Consider the following 16055-nt stretch of genomic DNA (forward strand, 5'->3'; position numbering starts at 1 on the left):
CCTCGGTCCATAGTTTTCCGTCCGATCTCTGTGATTATGCACACCGTGGAGTGGTTTGCCAACCTGTTCGTCGATAGCTGGTGTGGTGTTTCCCGGGCCCTCACTCCACAGCTCTCTGGAGGTTGACAGGGGTGTGTGTGTTTGTGCATGCCTGCGTCTATGTTTGTGTGTGGGCCGACTGCAAGCAGGAGGCAGCGGCAGCGGGAAATCAGGCAGTGATGGATGTCTCTGGACCCCGTTAATCTCTGATTGAGTTAAAGCTACTCCACAAACCCTCGCTTTGTTGGCTTTCCCACTTGATCTCTTCTCTGTAAATCAACAAAGCTACCGCCTTTTCCTCACATCATAATTGCATTACCTAAAATAGCCTCAATAGGCACATGGATGGTATATTTCTTCCTTCTGCACCACTATTTAGTACCCTTTTAAGATTGAATTGTTTCACAGTGGGGTGCTAGTGGCCTCCCTGTTACAATACCCTACCCTGGTGCCACCCCCTACCCCTGAACCGCGCCACCCCTAAAAAGGGTCATAGAGAGGGCCTCTCACCTCCTCTCCTCGCCATCCTTGGGCCCTTTAGAGGCTAGAGGGGGACATGGGCTGCACATAGCGACACCCATCTCCCTATAGTGCATTACTTTGACCTAGAGCCTCTGGTCAAAAGTAATGCACTATATAGGGACTAGGGTGCAGTTTAGGACGCAAGCATGATCAGAGGCAGCTAGTTACTAGGCGAATGGGCTCCAGCCAGACCAGGGTGTGCATATAAGGCCCAGTAAGGAGAGGTCAGAAAATTTGCCTTCCAAAAACTTGGCAGGAACGGCTAGGCTAGCCCATCAGATCAGCACTTTAATCAGCATGGGCAGTGGGTAAAGACTGGTTAATGCCAAGCCCTCCATACACCCTACCCTCTGCCCGGCCCACAGCCCTCGGCCCACACATGTTGTTTTTGTTGTTGTGGAATAGATGCACTGCTTGTTACCTCCCCCTCACAGCCTTCTCAGCATGGCCTATTTGGCTTCCGAACAACATCATCGTTAGACAAATGAAATATATTAAAGTGTGAACAAAGGGGAATTTTGATTGGAAATGAGGATGGGATGAGGCAGCCATGAGAAGAGGATGTGAGCGTCCCTGGTTATCTGGCAATCAGTCAAATAACTGGTCACGCCAAAATACATGTGGCACACACATTCCAAATGACTCCCGTTGTTTTCTTATCGTCATCCTCTTCCGCTTCCTGTCAGGAGCAGAAATAAAGAGGATGCCTAGTCAGTTGCATAACCAAATGAATTCAACTGAATTGTGCCTTCCGCATTTAACCCAACCCCTCTGAATCAGAGATGTTGTGGCAGGTCGCCTTAATCAACATCCTTGTCATCGGCACCCGGGGAGCAGTTGTTGGTTAACTGTTGATTCTCCGGCTCAGGGATTCAAACCAGCGACCTTTCGGTTACTGGCCCAACACTCTTAAGCGCTAGGCTACCTGCCACTTCTGTCTTTATGTGTGTGTGTGATAGAGTAGCAAGGGCGCCCTGCACAAAATCCCTTTTCCTTCTGTCCTCCCTGCTCCTCTCTCCAGCCAATACCGGGGCTATCCCAGACTTCTATCCCAGCCCCTACAGACTCCCAGACGGCTGTATGTCTCTCTGACCTGGTCCAGGGCCCGGCCTCCCATAAACCCTTGCTGTTTCTATGCTGTAGTCTTCTGGGAGGATGGATGCGGAGGAAGAGAGAGGTGAATGGGCCTTTTTAATTGAACAAGTCCCAGTACAGTTATTACTATTGCCCGCCAGCTCCCTAGCCAGTGTGGAGCCAGATAAAAGCATCAGGGGACGGCTGAGTGAGAGAGGAGATGGGCCTGTCTTGGTCTATTCTACTCTGCTACTGCCCTGCCCGACACTGACCCTGTGCCCCCAGACCACCAGCGTTTTTCATGTTGTCACCCATTAGCCTAATACTACCACTACCACTACCACTACCACTACCTCTCTCTCTCTCTTATTCTCTCTCTCTCTTTCTCTCTCTCTCTCTCTTTCTCTCTCTCTCTTTCGCTCTCTCTCTCTCTCTCTCTCTCTTCTTCTCTCTCTCTCTCTCTCGCTCTCTCTCTGCCCCCCATTCTCTCTCCCTTTCCTCTCACCCTTTCTCCTCCCTCCTTTCTCTCTCCTCATTGTGGAGAGGAAAAAAAGCCTAGAAATGCCACCCAATAGCTTTACCTCTGTTTGACCCCGCCCCCCCCCCCCCTATTCCCCCACTCTTAGAATCCACTGTGCAGAATATACACACAGCTCGTTACTCACGAGGGAGGGAGGGAGCATGCATCTCACAGTAGTCAACAAATGGGCCATATAGTTTGAAAATTATCTTGTTTTTGAATGTGCGTGTCTGTTGTCTGTTCTTCTTTTTTGCATATGTCTCGCTCGCCGTGCTGGCTGTCTCGTAAATCAGAAGTCATACCGTATCTTCTCTTCAGTCCCACACAAAGTTCAGTGGGTCATGAGTCCATTGTTTACAGTGAAATACTTGTTGACCCTCTTCCTCCTTCCGCCTTGCCTCTCATTTTCATAGCATTCATCATATCATCATCATAATGAAATGGATTAGAGGGATTATTATTATTTGTATGGTACGGTATTCCTTCACGGCAAAGGCACTTCCTCTTCTCATACTCTTCCTGTACAGTGTCAGAGTGACCCCAGGATGACCCTGTATATGTGCTCTGTGATTGGCTGTCAGTTACACTAAGAGGACATGGGGTCAGGCATCATTACAGGAGACATATGCAGGGCAGGGAAGGCTCACTGACCGCAGGGTCACATGTCATGGCAGGCAGCCCTATTAAGATCCTATGAAAGTATTAACATTAAAATTCGATGGCCGGCCCCCATTCGTGCTTCATTCCGGCATTCTAGCTTTAGTGGTATAGGGCCAGGGAGACTAGGAAAGGAGGGGTTTTATTACCCTTTTATCACCCTTGACTTGTCATTGTTGTAACAATGGCCCTAGGAACTGTCAGGGTCTGAATTTACAATCGAGAGTCAGAAATGTAGAATATAACAGGTGCAATTTTGACATTTGATTGTGCATCATTCAACAGTTTTTCTCTTGTTATGTCAGTCACTGACAGTCAATCAATTAGCCATGTCAGTTAACCATTTTTGGATTGGTAGTTAGTCTAGCCAGCTATCTAAACTTGTAGTAATCATGGCTGAATACTGACCGAGCACTCAGGGCATGGGCCCAGGTCCCTGGCCTCCAGGGGGCCCACATTGATTCTGTTTGTCATTCTCACTCAGATATCAAATTAAGATGGCATAAGTCATGGCAAAATGTGTAATAAAAGTGCAGGAAATTAGCTGTAAAAAAAATATCTGTGCCCCATGGTAAAATTTGTAGAATTGCATGAATTTTGTACATAAAATTGTTAAATTTTCTCGCAGTCTAATGGCAAATTGTGTAGAATTGCAGAAAACGTGCTTCAAAACTGAAACATTTTCTCTACGCTCCGTGGAAAATGTTTTAGAAGTAAAAGAAATTAACCTTAAAACTCACATCCGCCGTCAAGAGGGGGACCACTAAAATGTTTTGTCAGGGTAGCCCCCAACCAAATCCTATTTAGGGCCCCCAAAAGGCTAGATCCAGCCCTGATCTAAACCGTGCTGCAGTATAGCCCCCTCTACTCCTCTCCTCTCCTCCTCTCTTCCTCTCCTCCTCTTCTCTTCTCTTCTCTTCTTTCCTCTCCTTTCTCTGTTATCACATCCCTCTCAGATATCAAGATGGGACAAATGGGAGCTGTCCTCTCAGTAATAGCCCCAGAAATGGCTCACTGACACAGACAATATGAGGACCTGCTACTCTGCTACTGTCTGTTTCTACCTTATCGTCTTTTTTTATCCACTCTTCCTTCTTTCTTTTCTTGTCCAATTTCCAATCTTCTCTCTGTTTTTACAAGGTTGCTAGTTACTCTGTTGTGGAATTTATCCAAGGTTTTGTTTGTACACTACAGTATACAGTGGCTTGCGAAAGTATTCACCCCCCTTGGCATTTTTCCTATTTTGTTGCCTTACAACATGGAATTAATAAAAAAAAAATTGTGTGGGGGGGGGGGGGGGGGGGGGGGTTGTAACATTTGATTTACACAACAACACTTTGAAGATGCAAAATATTTTTTCTTGTGAAACAAACAAGAAATAAGACACAAAAACGGAAAACTTGAGCGTGCATAACTATTCATCCCCCAAAGTCAATACTTTGTAGAGCCACCTTTTGCAGCAATTACAGCTGCAAGTCGCTTGGGGTATGTTTCTATAAGCTTGGCACATCTAGCCACTGGGATTTTTGCCCATTCTTCAAGGCAAACCTGCTCCAGCTCCTTCAAGTTGGATGAGTTCCACTGGTGTACAGCAATCTTTACGTAATACCACAGATACTCAATTGGATTGAGGTCTGGGCTTTGACTAGGCCATTCCAAGACATTTAAATGTTTCCCCTTAAACCACTTGAGTGTTTCTTTAGCAGTATACTTAGGGTCATTGTCCTGCTGGAAGGTGAACCTCCGTCCAATTCTTAAATTTATGCCAGCAGCATACCACCCTGCATACCCCTGCTGGCTTGCTTCTGAAGCTAAGCTAAGTTGGTCATGGTCAGTTCCTGGATGGGAGACCAGATGCTGCTGGAAGTGGTGTTGGAGGGCCAGTAGGAGGCACACTTTCCTCTGGTCTAAAAAATATCCCAATGCCCCAGGGCAGTGATTTGGGACACTGCCCTGTGTAGGGTGCTGTCTTTCGGATGGGATGTCCTGACTCTCTGAGGTCATTAAAGATCCCATGGCACTTATTGTAAGAGTAGGGGTGTTAACCCTGGTGTCCTGGCTAAATTCCCAATCTGGCCCTCAAACCATCACGGTCACCTAATAATCCCCAGTTTACAATTGGCTCATTCATCCCCCTCCACTCCCCTGTAACTATTCCCCAGGTCGTTGCTGCAAATGAGAATGTGTTCTCAGTCAACTTACCTGGTAAAATAACAGATAAATAAATATTAATTAAAATCTCTGGAAGACTGAAACAGATTTCCCTGTATTTAGACCCATCCATCATTCCTTCAATTCTGACCAGTTTCCCAGTCCCTGCTGATGAAAAAAATCCCCACAGCATGATGCTGCCACCACCATGCTTCACTGTGGGAATGGTGATGAGAGGTGTTGGGTTTGCGCCGGACATAGTGTTTTCCTTGATGGCCAAAAAGGTCAATTTTAGTCTCATTTGACCAGAGTATCTTCTTCCATATGTTTGGGGAGTCTCCCACATGCCTCTTGGCGAACACCAAACATGTTTGCTTATTTTTTTCTGGCCTCTCTTCCGTAAAGCCCAGCTCTGTGGAGTTTACGGCTTAAAGTGGTCCTATGGACAGATACTCCAATCTCCGCTGTGGAGCTTTGCAGCTCCTTCGAGGTTATCTTTGGTCTCTTTGTTGCCTCTCTGATTTAATGCCCCCCTTGCCTGGTCTGTGAGTTTTGGTGGGCGGCCCTCTCTTGGCAGGTTTGTTGTGGTGCCATATTCTTTAAATTTTTTATTAATGGATTTAATGGTGCTTCGTGGGATGTTCAAAGTTTCAGATATTTTTTATAACCCAACCCTGATCTGTACTTCTCCACAACTTTGTCCCTGACCTGTTTGGAGAGTTCCTTGGTCTTCATAGTGCCGCTTGCTTGGTGGTGCCCCTTGCTTAGTGGTGTTGCAGATTCTGGGGCCTTTCAGAACAGGTGTATATATACTGAGATCATGTGAGATATCATGTGACACTTAGATTGCACACAGGTGGACTTTATTTAACTAATTATATGACTTCTGAAGGTAATTGGTTGCACCAGATCTTATTTAGGGGCTTCATAGCAAAGGGGGTGACTTGTCAGTTTTTAACTTGTCAGTTTTTAAATTAATTATTTTTTTTGTAACAAGTTATATTTTTCATTTCACTTCACCAATTTATCTATTTAAATTACAGGATGTAATGCAACAAAATAGAAAAAACGCCAAGGGGGTGAATACTTTTGCAAGGCACTGTAGGCCATGTTGCAAGACATGAGGCAAGACTTCAGTAGTTGAGTAATGTAGTTGGTTATTCACTGTCACCCGACCCCGAGTTAATGTTATAATGCATTTCCTAGAAAACAATCTGCTTGGATATTCAGTAACAGCAATGTGACTACCTGAATATTCATAAACATGTTCTTCTACAAATATGCATGGTATTTAATTTCAGGAGCTGACTTGGAAAGGGAAAAGTGCTAAATGCATATTTCCATTCTACCCAGGGCGATTCTCTAATTAATTGTGGTTATCCATCCCTGTTTTATTCATGATAACAAGATGTTTTATGGAAAATGAAGGGATCGTAATGAGTGCAAAATACCAGCACTTTAACACTTTCTCGCATCACTACCACAATTATTGCTTCCATTAAATGTTTAACCCCATGAATAGACAGTGAAAGGAAATAGATTCCAGGGTGAAATGGAATACAGGTTTTCTGTTTGTTGGCATTTCGCTAGCCTTTGAGCATGTCTCCAAAAAGAGCTCTACACATTAAGCAATTAGATCAAGTTGAAGTTCAAGTTTATCCAACGATTGATTTATGACTAGTGGAACGACTGGTCGTAAATTCCTTTATCATACCGGCTGTATTTCTGTATTTTGAAAGTTCTGTATCTTGCAAACTTGATTGCTGACCCGAAAAATATTTCGGGGACTATATCCCCAATGGACTAATGGAACAAATACCAAAATATCATTTTTGGGTGGAGTTTTCCTTGAAATCTCACCCCACAGTCCAACTGGAGTTCCTTTTAGTCTTACAGCAGACCATGTATAATCACGTTATCGTGACTTGTCACGGCTCACGGTTTGTGTGTGTAATGATCTGGTGAGCTCATAACAGCAGTTATGCTACAGAAATATGGTACTGATCTGTTTTGGTCTTCTGGGCTTTCTGTAGGGCCTAGGGAGAAAGTGTGTAAGCTGAACACACCTCGTAGTTTACGAGAAGCTAAAACAGCAAACAGCACAAAGCCTTCCACGTACGACAAGGACATGAGGTTTGCAGACCTTCGCTTGTGTGGTTGGTTCTATTCCTCTAGCTGTCTTTCTCCCCCTCCCCCACATACCTTCCTCTACCCTAGCGTGAGCCAACGCCAAGTTTAGCAGATAGCGACCCCCTAAGGCTAACTAACTTCTCTCCACATTCTGTCTGCTCTCTCTCTCTCATATTTCCTAATGAAGGTGCATTGTGTTGTGTTGAGATGCAATAATTGGGTCTAAATACCCAAATTCATTCAACTGATTGTTGGGTAGAACGCATGCAGGATCTCTCAACAATGTCATTCACCAATGACAACGATCTGATAATGATATATCAATCAATGATAATGATCTGATAATGATATACTGTATCCACCAATGATAATGGTAATTGCAGAAGCAGCCTCAAAAATCAAAACCAACCAGTCACATCTAAAAATATGACATTGGCTGGGCTTTGCAATGAGCTGGGCCGGGCTGATCCAAGCGAGGCTCGCCAGAACGAGTGACACGCAAAAGCCTTGATGGATGCAGCTGTGGAGGACTTTGTGTAGGGAGGATCTTATACAGCCATGTGGTATGGTATAAGGGCCAAATGAGAAGCTCTCCTCCGCTCTCCCCTCCTTAGCCCACTTCTAAACACTTCGGTTCTAATCATTCTTCAGAATGGTGGTGATGGTGGTGGCCTCCACCACTGGGTGGGTCCCTCCCTCCCACACACACACACACACACACACACACACACACACACACACACACACACACACACACACACACACACACACACCCTCCCGCACACACCCTCCCTCCCGCACACACCCTCCCTCCTGCACACACACACACCCTCCCGCACACACACACACACACACACACACACACACACACACACACACACACACACACACACACACACACACACACACACACACACACACACACATTCCCAAGCACACACACACACACACACATTCCCATGCACACACACACACATACGCACACACACACACTCCCTCACTCACAGACACACACCGGTTCTAAGGGGACTTGGTTAGGCACTAATCTGTCCTGACTCTCTCCCGTTGGCTGAATGCAGGACTGTTGGAGTAAGAAGCTATAAAAAGCCACTGATTGCTTGAGACACCCTTGATGTCTCACGTCCAAGTTTCCATTTCAGCTCAGTGAACTGTGGGTCTTTCCTACCCTGGCTACTCGGCAGTCTGAAATCACAAAGTTAATAACTCGATTAGTGTGAGACGGAGTCGGACGTTTAAATGTAGAGTCTGTTGCTGCCCACCCTGTTCCTTCCTTGTCTGTCAGACTCAGCAACTGACAGTTAGTTCATTACAGACCTGAGGAGAGAGGAGGGGAGGAGAGGGGGAAGGAGGTTGGGTGAGACTATTATTATAGTTGTGGGTTAATGAATGTGACATGCTGGAGGAAAGCTGTAAGCACAGTCCATCTGACCTGGTGAGGTACGTCCCCTTCACGCTTGGAAAAAGAAGGACGGCGGCCTCCTTGTAGAAACAGTAATGATGTGATGCTCCAGTCCTGAGTGACAGTTTGTTAGCCCTGACGTCTCGCTAGCACCTGAGCAGAATTTTAGATCTCAGAGCGCGAATTTTTGGACAGCTGACAACAGGCTTTACCTGTAAATCCCATCTAGAACTCTCTGAGGCTGCGTCCCAAATCACACGCTATTCACTATTCACTGTGTAGTGCACTACTTTTGTACCCCATAGTGTACTGGTGCTCTATATAGGGGAAATGATGCCATTTAGGACGCACTCTATAGGCCTCCCAGCTCAGTTCTGTTGTTTGGACCACTTTAGTTAGTTTTAACCCTGGGAGTTGTTTTGGTCATGTTTGGAGGTGACATGTTTCTAGAAAAAGAAACACTAGAGGACAGACTTGGAGTGCATCCCAAAAGGCACCCTATTCCCTATTGCCCCATGTGCCCTGGTCAAAAGTAGTGCACTATGCACTGTAGGGATTTGGCTGCCATTTCGGACGTAATCTTTGACAGTTTGCTGTGACACAGTTCTACCAGGCGAAAGAATATCGAAGAATATTTGTACATTTGTTTTATAGCTTTCTACTCGGTCATGGACTTATGTTTCTAAATGGGCCTGATTAAAGAACTATAACCTGTTGTATCGAGCTTTAACAGCGCTTTCTAACATTATTCCTTATTAACCAGGATCATATCCCATCTATCATAACCACATCCTATGCTTTTTCTTTTATATAGAGCTAGAGAGATCATCATTTCTAAAAGGGAAAGCTGAAGGCAGTTTAAACTGTGTTATATTGTTAGCCTGTGGTTCATCGCCTCCTCTTGGGTTGTGTGAGGTGGGTTAATGTTCCCGTTTGACACAGCAGGATTGCTTTCTCTCGCTCCCCGCAGTAAGAAGGCAGGGTAATACATTTGGAGGCGCTGAAGCGATGGTCGGGGAGAATTAGATTCATCCCTTTTTTGCTTTTAATTTCCCCTCTGGATTGGCAGACCATTTTCACTGTTAGTGTTGTGGGAGGCACATCCAGGCTGGAGTGGAGCAGACAGATGAATGAAATGTTATAGCTGGGGCATGATTCAGCTGGATCCTACTGTCTATAAGGGAAAACGACAACATGTAACGTAACAAATTATTATACTGTCTGTGGGGGGGGGGGGGGGGGGGGGGGGTTCCAAATGTAACTTTGTGGAGCCTGAGGATAGTTTTAAATGAAATGATGAATCGAGGGCAGCTGGAGGACTGGCCAAGCTTAAAAAGTAGGCCACCGCCTCTGTGTTTGGATGGGAACGGTATTCCCTTCTAAGGGTGTCTGTCTGTCCGGGGTCTTTGGGTCAGGCATTATGGTTGTTGTTAACGGACCTCCCTCACTTCAGAGGGCTCCCAAACACACACACACACACACACATCATTTCATAATGAATAAACATATATATTTTTTAACACACCGAAAATGCAGTGTTTCTATGTCAAACAGTTTTGTTATATTTCAATTCTTCTGTGATGTATATAAAGTGTAATATTGGGATGCAAACTCAACTCTATATCTGACATGGTACATGTTTAAGCCCATAACCATGTGTGTGAGGTGTATACTTTTGTTTCAAGGTAGATTTGTATAAGACTACCAAGAATCACTCTGTGTGACCCTGATTTAACCCATTGCAGTACAAGGTTAATATGTCTGTCAATCGAAAGCTTTGCGTTGTCCAGCCTTGCAAACGATCCTATAATGACTTCCAGATGACAACAGCTTGGGCTAGGCCACAGAACCACTGCTCTCAGATCAGATCATAGCGGTGCCTATAGACCTGCTGAAACACAACCACCCGGCTAACAGAAGGCCCAGGGCCAGACATTGTTGAAGCAATGAAGAACTCTTTTTGTTTTGCCTCGTAAGCAGACAGAAAGCCCCCAGGGCGCGTTATCCTACATTCCCTCGTTCATTCGACTCCTCTGTCTCTCCATCCCTCCGTCTACATCCTCTCTCCCACTGCGCCGTCTTTATGAGGTCTTCTGAGGCTTCCGATGATGTACCAGAGTAAGAGAGGTGAATTATAGACAGAACACAACAGAACAGATTGATGCCCTCTGTGCTGTGAGCTGTGGAATGGAAAGGTCCGACTCAGTCTGCAGAGAGAGAGGAGAGAGCCCAATATTGCAGAAGGGGATACTGAACAAAGCTGTACACCCCACCACAGAAACATATGGCTTACAGTAGATATGACCTCTTTCTGAGATCATATCTTGATAAGCTGCAGGTTGCCATAAGCACTTTCTAATGATCCAGTGTGTGCCCCCCTCTCCTGTGTCGCCCGTGGCGCCTTCCTTAACATTTCCCAAATACCCCCCATTTAAGTGTAATTCAAAGCAGGCGAAAGAAACCATTTGAGAGGGGTGGAGGGTGGATCATGTGGATACTTGTCTCCTTCCACCCGAGGGATAGCCCCCTATTCCAATCCATCACTCAGAGTGTAGCCTGAGTCATCTATTGTGCAAATACCATAAGCATTAAGTGAATTGGCCTACCTTCACTTGTTGAAGTGAAAGTGTATTGACAGTCATTTGGGGATCGGGGTGTAGCCAAACGGAGAAAGCAGACTCTTCCTAGAGTTAGCCTAGGAGGCACATATTTTAGCGAAGTGCGCGGGGATGCGCGGTTGCGCCAGCTAGCGGTGGGTGTACGGATGCATTAAGTAGCTGGGTCTAGGTTATGTGTTTTTAATGGTTGACAGTAATGAGAAGGAGGATTGGAGGGAGAAGACAGCAGGTCATGAGGTTTGAGCAGGAATACATTAGATAAGTGCCCCACCGAGCTGAATTCATTGGGAATGGGCGTTATGGGTGATTAAATACCATGGTAACCTGAACCCACACAGCTCCCCTTACTGCACTCTGCATGTCAATCACAATGAAAACAAAGCATGGAGTATGTATCTATCCAGCACATGCATACACGCATAGGCATAAACACACACACACACACACACACACACACACACACACACACACACACACACACACACACACACAAACTTTGTTTATCAGTCTAGATCACCTTAGGCTGTGTTCATTCAGACCACCCATTGCTCAGATTCAGATTGCCTTGACTCACTCCATCTTATGTTATTCACACACAATGTGTGTGTGTGGCCTGGCTCCCGTTGCTACCCATTCGTATTCGGAAGGCGCTTTCCTCCCTGGTCTTAAAGCTTCATGCTGACTCAATTAGCCAGTTCCTCACGTCAACAGCCATGCGTCTGAAATGCCATTTTAGTAGGTTTTGGAGCGTGCGCACGTGGCTGCCGCCTGATTGCATTTTCACCTGTGTCTGATGGTCTCACTGTACCTTCGAGGAGTATAACACACACACACACACACACACACACACACACACACACACACACACATCACAGATATAATAAATATAATCCAACACACACTTCTCTCTTTAGGCATCTGTCCCTTTACCAGGGAGAAGACCAGCCCTAACACACACTCTCAGCTTCACCTGAACAGCGTTATGTAAACCTAGACTTAGTACAGCTGGGAGTCATTGTTCTAGAATCTCTGCAGTGTCGGCATTATCTAACAACGTGGAGCTGTGCCACGTGGAGAGAATATGAACCTGCCCGCTTGTTCCTGGGTTTATCCTGTCGATCTCATTACTACTGCAGCATGTTTTCTCTGCATTAGGGAGGAGCAACTATCAAAACATAAACTTGGTTGTTGGTCCATCATTTCCAACTAGTTGTGTGTATGTGTGTGTGTGTGTGTGTGTATTATACCTACCCAATACAACATGTGACATGTTCTTCTTTTTCCTTTGTTCAGGTATGACTATGTGGAGGTGCGTGACGGCGTGGATGAGAATGGTCAGCTGGTGGGGAAGTACTGTGGGAAGATCGCCCCGTCACCCGTGGTGTCTTCTGGGAACCAGCTCTACATCAAGTTTGTGTCCGACTACGAGACCCATGGAGCAGGCTTCTCCATCCGCTATGAGGTCTTCAAAACAGGTGAGAGGAGACCAAGTGAATGAAAAACACACACACGCGATCACAAAATCTCGTCACGCGCACACACACACACACACAGCTCGGGACGTCGCTTTGGAGAAGAGGGATGATACATAGGAGGCCGAGACGTCTAATCACGAGTATAATTAGCATAAAGAGGATGTTTCTACTCGTTTCCTGGTTTGTTTGCCATTTAGTCCTGCTGCTTTAATGCATCAAGGTATTACATATGCTAAACAATATGGCTCCACACAAACGGATTAATGTGTATATATTAATGTGTATATATTAATATATATTAATGTGTACCATGTGTATATAACTGCCTTAATTGGCAGCAGCTAATCGGGAACCTTAATAAAATACCAACGCAAATATTCTCCATCAACAATCTGTAGCAACTGATTGTTTCTTGCAGTACTTCTGAGACGTACTGTAGTCATAGACACATGATGATTCTTGTTCATCCAGACTGAGAAATGTCCTCTTCCTCGGTTTACGTGACTCCACATCATCATGGTTAAGTGGAGAGGGTGAGTCATCAATGGCTTCCTGTTTCTGATAGGCTAAATTCAAATTCATATATTCAGCTGTCGTCAAAAAACCCTGAAGAAGTTCCTTCCTCAACAATACAATCTCAGTCTTGTTTTCACCAATACTGTCATGGGATGTTCTTCCTCCTTTATCTGAAGACCACACAAGAGGCAGAGCTTCCTGTTGTTGCCTTGGCTTCCTGTGTTTATGGAGGGCTGGGGAAAGGATTTCCATTGAGTAACTGGGAGAGAGGGTGGACACAGACAGGTGCAACAGAGAGCAGACTCCACTCTGATTAATTAACCCTCAGCCAGTCTATGGGATGACCCAGACACTCAGAGAAGATGGAAGCCCTGACAGGGCCCTCTTTTTAATCTCTGAAGTGTGTGTGTGTAGGGGTAGGGTATGTGTGTGTATCCGTGCGTGTGTGTCCCTTTGATCTGATGTTAATGCGCCCACACGCCAGCTGCCTCACACACATCTCCCCACACTTCAGTGAAGTGCAGCATTCCCTGTTGATGAGGCAGTTCAATTGTACACACCACATTCCTCTGAGGAGGTGTTTCCCAGTCTCATCCATTAAAAGGACTGATTAGAAACGAGCTGGGTTAGGGCCCCTGGGCTACGAGGGATGGGGGGAAGAAGTGCTGAATGCAGGGCGTTGCGATATGGAGAAATATATCATATTGATATCCAGATGTGTTTTCACTGAGAGGGGAATATGTCCTATTGGAGCCTACTGGAGCCTACCCAGGATGCTGTAGTCCTGGGGGGATGTTTTGCTCCGGACCATCCCCTGTAAAGCTGGCATCATGGTTGTGCCGTCAGGACCGGGCCGGTTCTTCTGTGGCAGCCAGGCACATCACCCGTTTAGGCCAAATGGTCCGGGCCGGATTTCAGAAGACAAACAGGCCATCCTTCCTGACTAGAAGCCTTTATGTTTATCCTGTCATCTTGTCTCACTTAAAGTCTTCCTCAAGTGTCTCAGAAAAGGTCCCTCTCCTTCTGAAAGAAGCCATATGCTTCTGGTTAACAGCTCTGCAATTTGTAACTCTCAGAGCCACATCAAGCCTGGCGCCGGGCCCATTGAAGTGGGCAAAGAGAGAGAGAAAGAGAGAGAGGGGGAGAGAGAGGGGGAGAGAGGCAGGGATCATGCCACTGTTCCTCCCTCCATCCCTCCTCCCCCTCTCCCTGATGCTGCTCACTTCGATGGAATTTGAAGAGTGGAGAAAAGGGGATTGGGAAGGAGGGGAGAGGAGGGGATGAGGGAGGTTATCTGCCCTGCCTTTAAGTGAAAAGCCCCATCATTCCGCATTTCACTCCCCAGAGCCGTTTATCATGTTCCTGCTCTGCGAGCGCTTTTTACGAGGACACCTGTGTCAACTCCCAGGAGAGAAGGATGGAATGAGGAGAGGTGAGGGAGAGGGGGAGACTGATGCAGGGCACGTGGACCGTTCAGCTTTCATCTCGTGTGCGCTCTCATAGGCACAGGTCACATCTGGCACAGGCACACACCCCATAGAAACTTTAGACTCAAACTCTCTCTTTATGCTTAAGGCCCCTCATTGGTGCTCTGTCTCATCCCTCACTGTCAACATAGGAGGAAATTATGTCATAAGCATGTTGACATGCTAAATGCCTGTCAGTGCGTCAAAAAGAGAGAGAATGTGCGTGTGCGTTTTTGTTTGAATGAATGACACACACCCCCAGCTGTAGCTTCAGGTTAACATTTGATTATGTGTCCAAAGAGTAATTGTCCACTGCCCGTTAACCCTTCTATCAGTGTAGCTACAGGCGAGGAAACGTCCACCCAGAAGTAGCTAGTTACTAGGTGGACTGGGCTAATTATCAACCAGATCGACACATGGAAAATATGCAGCAGGGATTTGCTCAGCAGACTTAGAACAGCACCTCCGGACATTAAGGCCCTGGTCCATAATAATCCTGACCAGGCAGGGAAGGAGGGAGAGAGAGGCAGTCATGTTAAAGGCATGTGCCATGTCGCCGTGGTAACCAATGATTAGCCACACGGTATTACAGCAGTCTCCTTTCACCATCTAAAGAAACATTTTGAAATGCTAAATAGACAAACCTAGCCTAAAGGAAAATGTATGAGGGGACGAGCATGTTGAAAGAGGCCCCAAGTCAGCTGTTGAAATCGTATTTCAAATCAAATCACATTTTATTGGTCACATACACATGGTTAGCAGATGTTAATGCGAGTGTAGCGAAATGCTTGTGCTTCTAGTTCCGACTATGCTGTAAAATCTAACAAATAATCTAACAAATTCACAACAACTACCTTATACACACAAATACACACAAATGTAAAGGGATGACTAAGAATATGTACATATAAATATATGGATGAGCGATGGCCGAACGGCATAGGCAAGATGCAGTAGATGATGTAGAATACAGTATATACATACGAGATGAGTAATGTAAGATATGTAAACATTATTAAAGTGACGTTATTTCAAGTGACTAGTGATATCTTTATTAAGTCCGTTTATTTAAGTGGCCAGAGATTTGAGTCTGTATGTTGGCATCAGCCACTCTATGTTAGTGATGGCTGTTAACAGTCTGATGGCCTTGAGATAGAAGCTGTTTTTCAGTCTCTCGGTTCCAGCTTTGATGCATCTGTACTGACCTCGCCTTCTGGATGATAGCGGGGTGAACTGGCAGTGGCTTGGGTGGTTGATGTCCTCTATGATCTTGTTGGCCTTCCTGTGACATCAGGTGCTGTAGGTGTCCTGGAGGGCAGGTAGTTTGCCTCCGGTGTTGCGTTGTGCAGACCGCACTACCCTCTGGAGAGCCTTGCGGTTTCCGTACCAGGCGGTGATACAGCCTGACAGGATGCTCTCGATTGTGCATCTCTAAAAGTTTGTGAGTGTTTTAGATGACAAGCCAAA

At 45.8% G+C, this 16055-nt stretch overlaps 1 protein-coding gene across 4 annotated transcripts in view; it reads left to right on the forward strand.

Moving 5' to 3' along the window:
* Nucleotides 1–16055, forward strand: part of LOC110536591 (neuropilin-1a) — an 82129-nt gene that overhangs the window by 11788 nt on the left and 54286 nt on the right. For all 4 annotated transcript variants that reach the window (XM_036935242.1, XM_036935241.1, XM_036935244.1 and 1 more), the window contains one exon: nt 12425–12606. In XM_036935242.1, coding sequence (XP_036791137.1) covers nt 12425–12606 — 182 coding nt within the window. The remainder of the gene's footprint in view (nt 1–12424; nt 12607–16055) is intronic.

The sequence above is a fragment of the Oncorhynchus mykiss genome, chromosome 11, assembly GCF_013265735.2.
Source record: "Oncorhynchus mykiss isolate Arlee chromosome 11, USDA_OmykA_1.1, whole genome shotgun sequence".
In the NCBI taxonomy this organism is placed as follows: Eukaryota; Metazoa; Chordata; class Actinopteri; order Salmoniformes; family Salmonidae; genus Oncorhynchus; species Oncorhynchus mykiss.